Source organism: Hyaena hyaena, unplaced genomic scaffold (assembly GCF_003009895.1).
Source record: "Hyaena hyaena isolate Hyena2069 unplaced genomic scaffold, ASM300989v1 scaffold_1977, whole genome shotgun sequence".
Classification (NCBI taxonomy): domain Eukaryota; kingdom Metazoa; phylum Chordata; class Mammalia; order Carnivora; family Hyaenidae; genus Hyaena; species Hyaena hyaena.
Genome location: NW_024082611.1, coordinates 1 through 16,779, shown reverse-complemented (window position 1 = coordinate 16,779; position 16,779 = coordinate 1). Strand labels below are relative to the sequence as shown.

The following is a 16,779-nucleotide window of genomic DNA, read 5'->3' as shown; positions in this document are numbered from 1 at the left end:
AGGTCATGATCTCACGGTTCATGGGTTCGAGCCCCACATCGGGCTCTGTGCTGACTGCCAGCTCAGAGCCTGGAGCCTGTTTCAGTCTGTGACTTCCTCTCTCTCTGACCCTCCCCTGCTCACGCTGTCTCTCTCTCTCTCCTAGAAATAAATAAAACATTAAAAAAAAAGAAGAAGAAGAAGAACAGTCCCATCTGGGTAGGGGCTCACTGGCAGGCCGTAACTATAATATGCAGAGGGGGAGAGTGACTGATGTGCAGCAAACATACACGGAGGGGTCACACAGAGAAGGCCCACCTGGTGGGTAGGAATATGGAAAGAAGGAAGAAGAGGACTTGCATGTGGATTAGGGGACTGATCAATGACTACTATTAGTGGCTACTCATAGAGGACTGACCTACTAGAGTCCATAGTAGGGGCTCCTGGGTGGCTCAGTCAGTTAAGCCTCCGACTTTGTCTCAGGTCATGATTTCCTGCTCACGAGTCCCAGCCCGGCATCAGGCTCTGTGCTGACAGCTCGGAGCCTGGAGCCTGCTTCAGATTCTACATCTTCTTCTCTCTCTCTCTGCCCCTTCCCCACTGGTGTTCTGTCTATTTCTCTCTCTCAAAAATAAATAAACTTGAAAAGACTTTTTGTTATAAAAAAAAAAAAAAAGAGTCCACGGTAAGAATGAGAATTCTTCCTAGGCTCCTGCTACTTCCAGAACAACTCTGGACTTGCAGAGCACAGGCTCTGGGGTTTGAATATGTGAGCACCCTAAATAAACACTTCACTGAGCATAAGAGCCCGGGCTCTTGGTTCTTTTGTTCTGTTCCCTTTTCTGTGGAGGGCAGATAGATATTCCTTTATCAGAAATTTCAGTCTATTTGGTGAAATTGTTTTCACCAACTCTCCCTTGACCCACTATTGCTTTTCTGTCATTTTTGCAAGTTTCTGATCAGCAGGTGCCCAGGGTCACCAGTGACCTGAAATAAGTTGACTTAGAACTAAAAAGAATCAGGAAGCATTTAACCAAATCTCTATACACGTTTTCAGCCAAGGACACTTCAGAGTAACTGGATGTGGTTCTTTTCAGGATGCTGCTCCTAGCCATCTCTCGTGGGTTATTTTGTCCTTGGACATTGCAACCACAATGGGAAAAATTTCCTCCTCAGTGATCTGGAGGAGAATGTTTTGGAGTGAAAATTACATACTGAATTGGTTAAAAGGTGAAAACACAGAGTTGGACATGTTCCATAGATCTTGAGGAGTCATAGAAGCCGCTTGGCCACCAATGGAGCGTGGGAAGCGGAAGGGCCCACATTAAGGGTGGTTTATACAGTCACGTGTTCAGCAAGTAAATGGTCTGGGGCATTCTCCAAAGAAACAAAGATGACAATAAGGACAATCCGCACTCTGGTCACATGTGATAACTGCCAAACCTTCTGTACCCTCCAGGCGAGTGTGAGACTAACCTTAGAACCAGGACAGATGAGACCACCTTTCTTCATCTGCAGCTCAAAGCCACTTAGCCTCTGGGATGACTAAGATTTCATGGGGCCACATTCAGGCCCGTAAGGCTACTAATTCTTGCTGGTTCCCTCTCCCATGGGTGGCACTGATCAGGACTAATGCCTTGGAAATCCAACACTTTCCCCATTGTGGAGAACTACCACCTTGTGCCTTGGTTTCACCAACTGATAATTGAACCACCTGGAGCTTGAGACCCAAGCAGAGGTGCTCAGAGCCCCTAGAATGATAGACTTCAAGCAAGTGTAGGGAAATCTGGGTGCCACTGGGAAAGCATGTTGTCCCCCAGTGCCACACTGTCCACTGGGGTCCTCACAGAGTGATCCTGCACCATGTGAACTAGAGGAGGGAGGCTGTGAGGGAAACATCTCTTTCCCCAGCACCTGTGGACTTGAGTCCACAGATATTCTTTCCAGGTGGGAAGTGGCTGCTATCCCGCCCTGTTACTGGGTTTCTGCCTGTCTGCCTTAAGACACTGACTGCGCAGCCTCCAGGAACAGCAGTGGGAAACAACATGGGCTTTCTGGGGGGCAAGCAGCTCCTGGGGGGTTGTGGGCTCCATCCGCCCCCCAGTGCTGGCCATCCCAACAACAAACGGATATGAATCTAACCTACAACAGACACCATGACCAGAGCTGCCGGAGCCGGGCTCTGTGGCCATGACTCCTGCAGGGTCCTAATGGCCCCACCTGGCGAAGGCCAAGGGAGGAGCTTTTTCTAGAATGAGGAGCTTGCTGTGCAAATAAAATAGACAAGCTGGGGAGTCTGGGTTTCAAAAAGGATCACTTGTACACTGGGATTGACAAAACTGTCGGGTTGTGTGGACCCAGTGTGGGTGGACTGATCAGCCTCTTCCAGCTAACTCACCACATTCAGACTTTGTCCCAATGAGGACAGATGGGCAGAAAGACCTGGAAGATAAAAAGGCAGTTACACAATGTACTCCCACATAGTTCACGGGAATGGAAAACGATGGAGCCAGCTACTGTAGAAAACAGCCTGGCAATTCCCCAAAAGGTTAAACACGGAGTTAGGACATGATACAGCAATTCCACTCTTATCTATTCAAGAGAAATGGAAACCAGTATTCAGGCAAAAACTTGCAAACAAATGTTCACTACAGCGTTTTTTAAAAAATTTTTTTTTTTTTAAATTTGAAACATCTTTATTTCTAAAAGAAGGATAGGAAAAAGAGAAATCGATCTGAGGAGGCATTTAAGGGATATTTACATATTAGAAGAGACTTTTTGCTGAAACACATGATGAAAGAGTGATCTCTCTTTTTCTCAGCCATAGTAGGACCCACATAATTCTTATCAGTATAAATGTTTATTTCTATTTTAATCTTTAATGAGCTATTATCTCCAATTTAAAAAATTTTTAATGTTTATTTTTCAGAGACAGAGAGAGATAGAGCACGAGTGGGGGAGGGGCAAGAGAGAAGGAGACACAGAATCCGAAGCAGGCTCCAGAATCTGAGCTGTCCGCACCGAGCCCGACATGGGGCTCCAACCCACGAACAGTGAGATCATGACCTGAGTTGAAGTTGGACACTTACCCGACTGAGCCACTCAGGCGCTACACTACAATATTTTTTGTAACAGCCCAAAGGTAGTAATAACCCAAATGCCCATCACCTGATAAATGGATAAACAAGATGTGGTCTCTCCACGCAAGGAAATACTACTCAGCAATAAAGTGGGATGAAATACTAATATGTGATTGGACCTCAACAAACAGCAAGCTCAGTGAAAAAACTCAGATACAAAAAGACCACATTGTATCATTCCATTTATGTGAAAAATCCAGAACAGGCAAATCCAGAGACAAAGGATGTATTGGTGATCGCCAGGGGCCAGAGGAAGGAAGGAAGAGTGGGGAGTAACTGCCTAATGCGTATACAGTTCCATTTTGGGGTGTGGAAATGTTCAGGAATTAGACAATGGTGACGCTTGCACAACAGAGCAAATATATTAAAAACTAAAAATTATACTAAAAGGCAAACTGAATTGTATACTTCAAAATGGTTTGTTTATATTATATGAACTATACTTAAAAAAAAAAAAAAACAGATTGTACCCGTGGCACAAATATTCCTGCCTTTGGTGTGTCCAGGTGTCTGCCTAGGGGAGTCCACTCCGCAGCATCCAAGATGTCACCTGAGCTCGGGCCACGGGAACAGTAATGCATGGGATAGAGGTACATGTTTGTTTTAAAGAATACTTTCATAATGAGAAAAACAAGGTCTTCAAAAATGCTAGGTAAAAATAAAATATGAACTTCTCCCACCTGGCCAAGCTGACTGCACACCAAGCAGAGTTTTCACACCTGAGGCTGAACCTCTGCATTCTCCCTGAGCCCACACTTTTCTTCAACCAAGGGTCTCTTAATCCACTCATCTCAATAAAACTCTTGATGGGAAGCTAGACACACATGCTGTACGTGATGCGCCACAGGCTGGAGCACAGGGTGAAGCTTTATGGTGTCTCAGGCCCCAGAGCACTGCCAGCACTAGTTTACAGATGGGAAGATGGGACTTGGCAAGGGCGGGACACAAGGTGTGCCCCGCTCCGTCTGACCACGGAGCCCTGTCCTCCACACTCAGCCTAGCTACTGGCTCCCACCACCATCCACGGCGTTCAGCTTCTGCCTCTCGCAAGCGTGGGCTCCGCCCTCTGGTGGGTGACTGCCAGTCAGAGAGAGCTGCGCAAAGCAGGCCCGTCCCACACACCTCCCAGCCTCCCCTGCACCCCCTCAGCCTCTGCGTCCAGGCCCCAAAGGTTCTGCCGAGTTCCTTGCTCAGCCTCCCAAAGAGCAGGCTGACCTTGCAGGGGGCCAACTACAGAACCACGAGAGAAGCCATGAGCACGGGTGTGGAGGCCGTCCCCCCTTTCTTCCGCATACAACTGTCACTCCAGAGGGAACTCTAGCCCCTCACAGAGAGGACCCCCCCTCAGTGAGTGCCGTACCGCAGGAGGGAAGGCCCCCAGGTTTCTGTGTATCATCCCTGACAAGGAACCAAGGCTTCCACAACTGTACCTCCTGCAAGTCCCACCGCTGGGACCCAGGTCCCTGTGACATGATACCAGACCACTGCACTCCAGGTGTGAAGGACAGTGAGTGGGACCTGGGTGCCTGCCATGCCTCCGCCCCAGGGCTTCCAGTAAATGCTCCCTTTCGGGGTCATGGCTGCTGGCCTCATGCCCTGGTTTGCACAACAGCTGGCAGCCAGGGCAGGTCCACAGGCCAGCATCCTACATGATTCCCTGGAACCCAGAGGCCAAGGACCCACCAGGGTGGGAGAACACATCTGGGACAGGCTGGCCAAGCTGAGACAGCCAATCACCATGCAGTCAGTGGATAGGCCACAGGATGGGTGGCCTGGAGTGTGAAGTCACCAGGACTGGACACATGCCACTGAAGAAAGCTGTAGTGGACTGAATGGTCCCCCCACCCCCAAAAGATACATCCATACCCTAACCCCCAGAACCTGTGAAAGTGATCTTAGCTGGGAAAGGACTTTTGCAGAGGTAGTGAAGGATCTTGAGACGCGATCATCTTGAATTCCCTGGGTGGGCCCTAAATCCAATAACAAGAATCCTTATAAGAGACAGAGAGAAGAGGAGGCCAAGACTGAGTGTTGGAGCTGAGCCAAATTACAACTGGAACCACCAGGAAGCCAGAGCAGTTGCGTGGGATGGTTTCTGCCTCTGAGCCTTCAGAGTAGAGCCCCACTGACATCTGTTTTCAGACTTGTAGCCTCCAAAAATGAGAATAAACTCCCCTTGTTTTAAGCTACCTAGTTGGTTATGATTTATTATAATACCCACAGAATATTAATACAGAGATTGGTCCAGCACCCTTCATAGGACAAGTGGATTATGGGGGGGGGGGGACTCTCCTGATCCCTGGTGATGCAGAGGGTCAGGTAAGACTGGGTAGTCCCAGGAAAGAGGAGCAGCTCCCACCTAGCAGGAAGGGACCCCCCAACTCACCAAGAGTCACCCATTAGCCATGTGCCCAGGGCATCTCCAGAACTCTCCCCAGACACCCTGCTCCCATAGGCGGCCTCCTCTGCCTATGGTGACAGAAACCTGCCTTCCAACACCAGACACAGCAGGTGCAAGCTGCAGACTAGGGAAGAGTCTCCCTGCCTCTCTTGGCTTGCTCCCAGCCTGCACCTTCATTATTTTTTTTAATGTTTTGTATTTATTTCTGAGAGAGAAAGGGAGACAGACAGCGTGAGCAGGGGAGGGTCAGAGAGAGAGGGAGAGACAGAATCTGAAACAGGCTGCAGGCTCTGAGCTGTCAGCACAGAGCCCAATGCGGGGCTCAAACGCACGAACTGTGAGGTCATGACCTGAGCCGAAGGTGGACGCTTAACTGACTGAGCCACCCAGGCGCCCCACCAGCCTGCACCTTTAAATTTCTCTACTGGATGACCTTCCTTCCAGTCATGCACCTGAGAAGTGAGGCTGAGCTCAGCAAGGACTCCTGGGAGCCTGTCCCCAACCCTGCATTGCAGCTGTCCCAGATGTTTTCACAGTTGACAGGTCTGGTGCGTTTGAGAAAGGACACCAAGATGGCGGGTCTGACGGGTTTGGAAAAAGACACCAAGATGTCAGATCGGACTCCATCTTGTGACCACCTCAGGACTTTCCAGCCACCGGCTTCCCGCTCCCAGTTTCCCACCACTGGTTTCTCCGAAGGCACGTCACCTCAGCAGAAATGAAACCCAACCCAGAAAAAGCGAGACCAAATAAGGAAACCTGCCCTCACCGGTCTCCACCCAGAACTGCAATCCTATATATACCCGTCTCCCCAGAATCGGAGCGCGCCTTCCCCGGCTCGCTTCTACCCCCAAGGCGCGGAACCTCGCCCCCCCCCAGAGCCCTTTCCAATAAAGGTGTGCTCAGTCCTTTCCCCTTGGCTCCTTTGTCTTGTTCTTGAGCGTCTTCAGTTCACCACCCTCTGTTATTCCAACCTCACAACAGTGACCCCCCGTTTCTCCCTGGTGAGCACGCCCTGCACCCTGAGTGCTCGCCCAGTCTGTCCGTGGGTCCCTGGGGCTGCTGGTGGACGGGACCAGGACACAAAGCAGCCTCCTCGGGACAAACGGGACTGTGAGACAACGTGTCCAAGGCTGAGCCCTGAAGGACTCCACGGCAACAGCACCAGGAAAAAGGTTAGTGGGGCTGAGCTTCCTCAGAGCTTGGGCACAGCTCACCGAGGCTGTACACGCAGGGGGACGACAGTGCCTGACCCCACAGGGCAAAACTCCAGTCTGTGCCCGTCCTCCCCGCGGTGCCTCCACGCGCGTGAGTCTGGCCCTTGAGGGCGTGCAGGCTTCGGCACTCAGGCCAGCTCAGGTCCGGGTCGGCGCATGCGGTAGAGACAACCGCGGGACCCTTCCAGACGCGCGTGGACAAGCAGAAGATGTAAGTTAGTGAGGTGAAGAACAACAACGCGGGGCGGCGCCAGGGCGTGGGAAAGAATGGCTTCTTAGGTCTCTTTGAGGAAGGGACACTGAACTGGGACTGAAAGAGGAAGAGGAGCCGCGGTGTCCGGGGACAAGTCAAGGGAAAGGGCAAGTGCAAAGGCCGGGAGGCGGGGCCGGATGCAGTGCGGCGGCCGTGTTGGCCCCGGGGAGGAGACGGGCTGGATTTTGAGAGTCGCGACGAAGGGTCCTGGGCCTGGTGCCTCCCCACGTGGGCCTCAGTCTCCACACTCAAGACTGCGTACGCGGAAGCCAGAACCAGGGCGGACAGACCGCCCGGAGCGGAAGGCCGGACCTGCAGCAGCAGCCAGCCGGGACCCCGGGCTCGCGGACCGCGGAGCGCGGCCTCCGCCCGGAGCCCTGCGCGCCAGGGGAGGGACGGAACCCTGGGCGGCCGCCGCACTGGGCGCCCGGAGGGCCGGGGTCGCGGGAACGCGCCGAACGCCGCTTATTCGCTGAGCCCGGGGGGGGGGGGGGGGGGGGGGCGGACGTCGGCGGCGCGGGTCTCCTGGTCCCCGCACGTAGCGAGGAACCTTCTCTCCTCCTCCTGCGGCCGCCGCGGCCCTGAGAGAAGTGCCTCTGCCAGAGAGCGGGGCCCTCGCGGGGCCTGTAGGGAAACGTAGTCCCGCCGCGGCCGGCGGTCCAACCCCACGACTCCCAGCTGTCGTGCCGACTGCGGCCATCCACACCCAATAGGCGAGGCGTGAGCTTGCGCGGTCGCCCGGGAGGCGCATCCCAGACGGTGGGGTCCCAGCTGCCCGGCCAAAGCCGGTGTTTGAGAGCCCTTGCTTCGGGTCAGTCTTCTGGGAGTTCGGGGCCCACAGGTGATCTGCCATTTGTAGCCGCGCTAGAGGACAGGGTTGGGGATGAGGGACGTGTGGGTAGCGCTGAAAAGACTGGGTGAGGGGGCTGTTCTCTAGACCAGTGAAATCGCTGGGATCTCTGGGGTGGGGCTCCAGCATATGTGCCAAAGCTCCACGGTTGATTCTAATACTTGTCCCATTTGAGAACCCCAACTCCCCCAGCTCCTAAGGTGACACTAACCCTGCTTGCTCAGGTAGAGCTGGTTAGGCCTCCTGCCCATTTCTGTCACCCTCATCTTGTGCCCGTGTATCTCGTGGCTCCTGCCTCACACAAACACATCTAATTTTGTCAGCCGATTCACCCTCATGTGTTGCATCCAGCAACCCATCCTCTGACTGCCCCAACTTTCTGCTCACGCTGTGTGTGTGTGTGTGTGTGTGTGTGTGTGTGTGTGTGTGTGTGTCAGGGCCACTGGGCCTATCCATTCCCTTTCTTGAAGCTCTGGGTATCTGGACATTGAATGCTCTGACTCAGGGTCTGTCTCTCTGTCCAGGGTCAGGGCCCAGTTTGGAGTCCTGTGTGGTACTTACCATGCTGAAGGATGATGGATGGAGCGGTCACTGAAGAGCACTTGGAGGGCCACCGCCCATGTGCCTACCTTGGTAGCACACGAAGGACTTGCCCACAGTTGCTGCAAATGAAGGAGTGCAACCACTGGCTGTGTGAGTGTGCCGGTGAGTGAGCAGCTCCCAACAATGGCCAAAGGCCCAGCGCGTCACCTGGGGCTTTTACTGCTGGGTCCTCTGCTGCTCAATGAGGATTACCAAAATTGGGACTTCTCGTGCCTATGGATGCACTGCTTTCAAAGAGCTTCAAGCTCTTGCAAAAAAAAGGAGTTCCTGCTCTGACTCCACAGAGAGGGCCTCTTCTTGGAGTGAATTATCTGGTGTCTGCCCACCACACAAAGGCCTTTTTGCTGTTGAGGCAGGCATGAGTCTGCTCGCACTCAGGGGATCTGAGCTCCAACTGAAGGTGGGTGCCGGTGCTGGGGGTGTGTCTAGATGCGGGCTGACTACAGGATCTGGGGAAGGTCCGCATGCCCTTCCCGCTTTTACAGAAGCCTGTTGCCTAAGTGGACTGCCCCACACCCCAGGGCTACTGCTGAGAGCAGCACCAGGAAAGCACCTCACTACACTCACTGCTCACATACAGGCGGCTTCAGGAGTGAGAACCCTGGTTATGCGGGTTATTGGAGAGGAAGGGGGAGTCCCATGTGAGGAATCTAACTCCCTCAAAATATCAGGTCGCTGGACTGGGGCTCTTGCCAAAGCCACAGCCCTGGGAGCCTGCATCCTAGGAAAGTCATCCAGCCACCTGCTACCACCTGTTCACAGGCCCCTCACCCGAGAGAGGGATAGCCCAGCTCTGTCCTCTCCAGGAGTCTTGGCTCTCTTCCCCGATCAGCGTCCTGGGCTTGAGCCTACATCCTGGAGCTGGCCTTCAATTCAGAATCCTAGTTGGAAGAGCTGAAGAGAAACGGAGAGGGTGGCAGTTCCCAGGAAGGGAAAAGGGTGCCAGACATCATGAAGGCAAACGCCAGCAGCCAAGGAATCTTGCAGAGCTTGGCCAGATTTCCTCAAGAGTCTTGAAAGCTGTTAAAAGGTGAGAGACATAAAGAAAGGAATTTCAGTAGGAGCTGAAGGCAGCCAGCTCAGTGGGTAGTGGTCCGGGTGGGTCACCTCTTTGTCTCTCTAGGCTTGGTTCCTCCCCTACCCTGTATGCTCTCACCTGTCTGACCACTGACCCCCTGCTGATTTGTGCCCCCCTCTGACTCATCTTCATCACCAGCTACCCTGTACAAACTTTCACAATGTCCTTTAGACAAGCCACACCCAACTTCAGCTGTTTGGTGGCTGTACCAGCCCCATCATGGGAATTGTTGCTGACCAGAGTTTAGAGTCTAAGGTGGGTGAGCAGTAGACAGAAATATGGACCCTAAAGATGTCCACATCCTAATCCACACTGCCTGTGAATATGTTACCACCTACGTCAAAAGGGACTTTGCAGATGTTATTAAAAATCACGAGATAGGAGGGGCACCTGGGTGGTTCAGTTGGTTGAGTGTCTGACTCTTGATTTCAGCTCAGGTTGTGATCTCATGGTTTGTGGGATTGAGCCCCATGTCAGTATCTGCGCTGACAGTGCAAAGGCTGCTTGGGCTTCTCTCTCTCTGCCCCAGCCCCGCTCACCTGCTCTACCTTCAAAAAAGTGTGTAAATATATTTTTTTTAAATTATGAGATAGGAAGATTATCCTAGATTATTCAGGTAGGCCCAATATAATCACAGGAGTCCTTATAAGAGAGAAGCTAGAGAATTAGAGTCAGGGAAGGAGATTTGATGACCGAAGCAGAGGTCAGAGTAATGTGGTAACAAGACAATGAATGTGAGGAGCCTCCAGAACCTGGAAAAGGGGAGAATCTAGATTCTCCAGAAGGAATGCAGCCCTGCCTACACCTTGATTTGAGTTCCTAAGTCTGACTGTGGAGTAAGACGTTTAAGATAATAAATATGTATTGTTTTTATGTTTTTATTTTTTTTTAATGTTTATTTTTTGAGAGAGAGACACACAGAGAGTGTAGCAGGGGACAGACAGACAGAGAGAGAGGGAGACACAGAATCCAAAGCAGGCTTCAAGCTGTCAGCACAGAACCTGACACGGGCCCAAACCCACAATCCACAAGATCATGACCTGAGCCGAAGTTGGGTGCTTAACCGACTAAGCCACTGGGTACCCCAATATATACTATTTGAACCACTAGTCTGTGGTGAATTGTTACAGCATCAAGGAGAGGAGCAGTCTTCATAATACACTGGGAGATCATTGACAGATTCCAACTCTGGCCCATCCCCGTTTTGTCAGAGAGAGGGCAAGACCAGAGCCTTGGTCACCAACATCATCAAGCAGAACTTAACCCCAGTAGTCTGTCCAGCTATTTACACATGGAATTCCCTTCTTTTCCCAGCAGATTTTACATTCTTGGTTGATGCTGTCAAGTTTCCCTATCCTAAAAGGGATCTAAGCATAAACAAGAGAACCGATGTAAATCAGTGGTCCTCAACCAGGGAATTCTTCCCCCTGGGGAACACTTGGCAATGTCTGGAGACATTTTTGCTTGTCACAGCTGGGGCTGGGGGTGCTACTTGCACACAGGGGTTGGAAGCCAGGGATGCTGCTAAACATCCCAAAATGCATAGGACAGCCCCACCCCTACCCCTTGACGAAAATGTCAGTAGTGCTGAGGTGAAGCAGCCCGGTGTAAAGAAACCATGAAGCACAGGTATCACACACAAGGGGCAAGGTCGTTCGGGGAAAGTGGGACTAGGCTTGGAGAGAAGTGAAAAAAGCTAGACATAAAAGGCCACCTATTCTGTTATTCCACTTCTATAAAACGACCAGACCAATACAGACAGCAGACTTCACAGTCTATTATGCATCCCATTTTTGCGGGTACAACATATCAATGACCCCTGTCCTAACACGTGGCCCGAGTTATGTATTGCTGAGTAACCAAACAGCCCAATGCCATTTTACTCTCTTGTATGTGGGGATCAAGACGGAGGCAAAGCTCTATAGTCACTAGAGCCCCGAACGGGGTAGCTCCCAAGCTGGAAATGGCAGGGGCAGCACCCGGAGCCCGGCACACAGCACAGCTGCATGAATGTCTGATGAAGGGACAACCCATTCTGAATTGGTTAAAAGCAGCCACAATTTTCTGAGTGCCCGTTAGGTACCACCGAGCCCTGTGTCAAGAGTATTACACGGAGTGATTCACGCAACGTCTCGAAAGGCAGATGGAGAAATGGAGGCCCAGAAAGGGGAAGCCAGTTACGGAGCCAAAGTCTTAGCCTTCCTGTCTCCAGGCATCCGCAAATTTTAGCGCCCAGAGTCACTGCAGGACTTTAAACGCAGATCCAGAGCCATCCGGAAAGAGACTGGAGCTCACACCCTCCCGTGAAGTGGTGGGTTATTCACACCTTTACCGAAGCGGACACTGAGGCCCAGGCAGCAAAGCCACGCATCCCAGCCTGAACTCCTGCGGCCGTTCTTGGAGCCACCGTCCACCACTGGGTCAAGGGCTCAACTTCGTCCGAAGCCCTCACCTGCCCCGCCCGCCGCCAAAGCAGCGCGATCCGCTTCCCCGCCCCAACCCGCTCGACCCCATCCGGAACCGGTGACGCGGCCGACTGCGGGCCAGAGCCCGGGCGCCTGGGCGGAAGCACGGGGCCCCGCGGGAGCCGTCACCCGCGCTCGGAGCGGCCGGGACTGGCCCCGCGGCGCAGACACAGCGGGTGGCCCAGGCCGCTCGTGCCTCCTAGGCCGCAGCCCACTCCGCCCGCCAGAGTCCGGCCCGTGACTTGTCCGCCCCGGAACCAACAAACCGACCCTTCCGCGACCCCGCCCGGACCCGAAGTGCTGGCGCCCAGCCTCCCGTCCCCCAGGGGGCTCGAGGGGGCAACTCTGAAAACTGCCATCTCGTTCGAAGCGGCCCGCGGAGGACGCCCGGCACGGTGCCTTCTTCCCGCCCGGTTTCGGGCCTGAAAGCACCGGGCGGAAAGGCCAGAAGGGGCCAACGCGCAGGCTTGAGGGAAATGGAGTTCCGCCCGCGGTGCGAACCGAGCTCCCAGCCCGGTCCTCCCTCGGTGGAGAATGCGGCTGGAGAGGAATGCGCGGTCCCTTGAGCCTAGGACCGATCCTCACGGTTGCCGGTGCAGCGCCAAACGTACCCCTCCGCCCAGCCGTTACGGGAGGGCGAGGTGAAGACTTCAGTTTCCAGGTGAAGGTGGTGGATGGAGCCTTCTAGCCGGTCACCGTCGCCTTGCAGACGCCTGGCGTCTTTGCGGCCGTCCGGTCTGTTGCTGGCGATCGGTTCTTCCCAGGATAGGGCGAGGCTCCGCCCGGGTGCCCGCTGGCAGCGTGGTCCCGACTGGACCGCCGATCGCCTTCAAAATGTTTGGGCCCTGTCCTTGGACACACTCCACCCCCTATCTCCCCGAGTCCCGGTGGCTGGATGCTCCCGACTCCACTACCTATACCTTCCAACTTCTCGTCTCTAGTTCCGCCATAGCCTGATGCCTGGTTCTTCCCCAATTCATGCGTGAATTTCCCTATATTTGTCTCTAGTTGGTCTTCATTTCCTGCCTCTGGGTAACCCCTCAAGCCCAGGTCCCTGTTTCTCCTCCAGTTACAAGGCCTCCAATCCCCCCTCCTCAAGTCCAAGTCCCCGTTTCTCCCTCAATTTGTGCCTTGCGCCTCCAAACTGCAGCCACCGGGAAACCGTGTCTGCGAGACTGTTCTGAATTCACACATCTGGTCTCCAAGGTTGAGAACCTGCACCTAATACTGGAAAATCTCAACTTTTAATGTTTGTGGGCCCTGCTCCAGGGCTCCCAGAGAAGCTATACTTTAACACGTACCAAGGTCAAAACCTCAAAGCACGGACTTTATTGCTGCCCTTGAACACACATTGTGTGTCTGCTTCATTAACAAAATAACCCGAAAGAAGCATCACAAACATAAAGATAAGAAAAACAAAGAAAAAAACCTTCCTGGTTCCCATAAAATTAAAGTAATACAGACTTGCACATCTTTCAAAACATAAAGTCTGTAACTTTCTGGGTGTTTTTCATCATGGATTAGTAACTAGGTAAAAACAGGTATAACCCTGCACCAAAGGTTCCTTCCCCAGAGCGCTCCCCTTGTGAAGACTGTGTACCCCGGACACCTGTCCTAACTTGGGCTTGAATAAAAAACTCCTTTCTCCTTAAAATATTTAAAGAATTTTGTTCCTTTTGTGTCAACACACCCACTAATTCTGGATATTTGGATCTCCAAAGTATGTGTCTGGGTTTAACCTTCTTGAATTCCCTGAGACCTGTATTAATACCCTACTCCGAGTTCTCAAATGCAACCCAGTATCTTATCTCTTCTATTTTTTATTCCCAGGTGCCTCAAGTGAGGGGACAGGTCTGGATTGATCCACTCTAGCAGACTCCCAGTGTGGGGACCGCTTCTGTCAAATTGAGGTTGAGTATCTCTGGAGCCTCAAGCTACCTACCCAGACCTGCTGGGGACAGGCAGAGGTGCCTGGGAAGTAGGAGGCAGCCTGATGGAAGAAAGCAAAACATGATCTTGAAAAATACGGACCCGGTGCCAATCCTTGGCCCCTTCTCCCTCAGGATCCAACCCGGAGCCCGTCCACCTTCAGGACACAAGATCCCTGCCCACTTCCCCATGTCCTGGGTTCCAGCCCCCGTCCCAGGATTATATTAGCAAGGACACCTTTTAAAGTCTCTCTTCACATTTATTGATTCCCAGGAGCAATGAGGGACAGTCCTCCACCACCCCCAGGGGGAGTCCAGCCTCCAGCCGCAGCATGAGGGGTCAGCGCCAGATGAGAGCAAGTACTTGCCAAGGAGCCCGAGTCTGCAGCTGGATCAGCCTCCTAGACAAATTTGACAGAAGAGAAATGGGAGGGGACGGAAGCATCAGGTATGCTCCTCCCTGGTGAAATCAGGGCAGACTTCACTGAGGCCTCGCAGGAAGGAAGTAGCCAGGTCAGCCGCCAGCCAAGAGCTCTCCCACCCCTCGGCCTCCCTCCCGGTGCTCAGGCTGACCAAACCACTCTGCTTCCGGGCCTTTCCTTGTTTTGCTTCCCTGCCTGGGATTTCCCTGCAACCAGAGTGGAGGAGGCACACACCTAACTTGCTGGGAGGAGGTGCAGGGAAGGGGCAGTCCTGGCACAGGGCGCAACCTGGGCAAAGGCCAGCAGGAGGAAGCAGCTCACAGAACCCACAGGCCAGAGGAACACGTCACCTGCAACCTGGAGCTCCACCGGCTCGCTCATCTCGGACACCAGGAGGTCGGGGAACGACCTCAAGTAGAGGCAAGTGTAGTTGCCCGCGTGCTGGGGCCCCACGTAGGTCAGCACAAGGTCTGCTGAGCGGTGGCCGCTCCCGGTCAAAACCCTTTCGCCGGCCCGCTGCAGTTCGAACCTGACGTCCCGCACCACCGGGCTCTCGCATCGCAAGACCGCATCGCGGCCCGGAGTCACCGCCCCGCTCCACAGGGGCCTGAGCTGGGGCCTGGGAGGGGGCCCTGGGAGGAGCAGGCGGCTCAGTCACGCGAGGCCCGCCCTCAGGCAGCAGCCGCCGCCTACCCTCCAACGCCCCCGACACCCACCGCGCACACCCGTCCCCTGCCTCCCTGCCTCCCCCTCCACCCAGGCCTCCGCCAGGCTGCTGCCCTGTTCTCACACGCCTGTCTTCCCTCTCCCCGTCCCGGGCACACACGGCTCCTCCTATCGTGCGCCGCGTCACCCCCTTCCCCAGGACACTGCACGGTCCCTAGACCCGGGCCTGATCCTGGGCTGCCCCGAGGTCTCCCAGCACTTGGCGCTCGGGACCCCAGGACGCGGGAGGCGGAGGAAGGACGCGCGCAGGGAACCGCGCTGCGGGCGGCGAGCGTGGGAAGTGAGCCAGATGCGAGGCGTGTGTGGGAGCCCCGCCGCCAGAGTCCCACGGGTGCGAAGCCCCGAGCGCTTCCCTTCCGCACCCTGCTCCGCCCGCGGGCCCGGGCCGCTCACCGTCCACGCGTAGCTCCAAGGGCGCGCTGGGCGCCGAGCCCGCGAAGGGGGGCGCAGTGTCCGCGTAGGCGCAGCTGTAGTTGGCCGAGTCCGCCACCGAGACGTCGCGCAGCTCAAAGCGGGCCTCGGTGCCCGCGGGGCTCAGGACACTGCGCACGTAGCGCTGGCCGTGGTCCTCGCGCATCAGGGCGAAGCGCAGGCCGGCCCGGGGCCCCAGGCACCGCAGCTGCACGGACGCGCCGGGCGCGGGCCGCAGAGCCTCGGGCTCCGCCGAGAGCTCCGGCGCCGGGAGCGTCTCTGCGGGGAGGACGCGGGCTGACCCGGGCGCCGAGGGGCTTGACCCGCCGGCGCCGCCCTCGGCTTACCGCCGCCTCTCGCTCCCGACACCCCCGCGTCCCGCGCGCGCGCTCCTACACTGTTCCTTACTCATTTGTCTGTCCATAAACACAGACGTGGGGAAGGGGAGCTCAGGGAGCGCCGTCCCAGGAGCACGCGCGCTCCGCCTCCAGCCTGAACCCTCTCTCGGGGTCGATGCTCTGGGTGCGGGTTCGGCAGCCCCTGCGGCCCCCGCCTGCCGGCCTTCAACAAGCAGGGCTCCAGGGCCCCGAGCGCCTGCCCCGGAGCCGGGAGGCAGGAGGGCACCCCGGGGAGGCGGCGCCTGCGTGCCCCGTGCGGGACTTGCATGTCGACCCTGTTATTCTTCGTGGGGTCCCTGGGTGGCCCAGTTCATCGTCCTATCGTCAGCTGGCGAAACTGAGGACGGGCGGAGGAGTCCGGCTCGGGCCCCAGCCAGAGCCCTCAGTGCCGCGGGGCCCTTCCCCGGGTCTCCCCTCCCGCTCCCCGTCCCCGGAGGGGGGCGCCGTCGCCCTCTCGCCCCCAGGCGCAGCGGCGGGCCCGCGGCCGCCAGGCTTACCGTCGCTGAGCAGCATCTCGACGGGCTCACTGTCCGCGGACCAGGTTTGCTGGCCACGCAGCTGATAGCGGCAGGTGTAGAAGCCACCGTCGCCCAGAGCCACCGCCTTCATTTCAAAAAAGCTGCTGTCTGAGCTGACGGCGATCCTGGGTACTTCAAGCACCTCCTCGCCCCGCCTCAGCTGGTAGTGCACGCCGCGTAGGGGCGCCATGCAGATGAACGTCGGGGGGGAATCCGGGTGTATCATGGCTACCGAGCCTCCCCTGAGACTCAGCCTGGGCGGCAACGGTGCGCCTGCAAGAAAGGGAGTCGCTGGCGCGGCGTCACCTGCTCCCGCGGATCTCTGCCCTCCGGGTGGGGGCCCGACACCACCCTCCCTCATGTACCGTCCCCAGGCCCTGCGCCGCCTGG

General features: G+C 55.5%; 1 protein-coding gene across 1 annotated transcript; it reads right to left on the bottom strand.

Annotated features, from left to right (window-relative positions):
- Nucleotides 1-14,153: 14,153 nt before the first annotated feature.
- On the bottom strand, nucleotides 14,154-16,662 carry LOC120227056 (alpha-1B-glycoprotein-like; the record flags this gene model as incomplete). The annotated part of the gene is made up of 4 exons (XM_039225200.1): nucleotides 14,154-14,315; nucleotides 14,687-14,968; nucleotides 15,456-15,752; nucleotides 16,369-16,662. Coding segments are annotated over 4 exons (881 nt in total), but the record flags the coding sequence as incomplete, so codon positions are not given.
- Nucleotides 16,663-16,779: the final 117 nt, after the last annotated feature.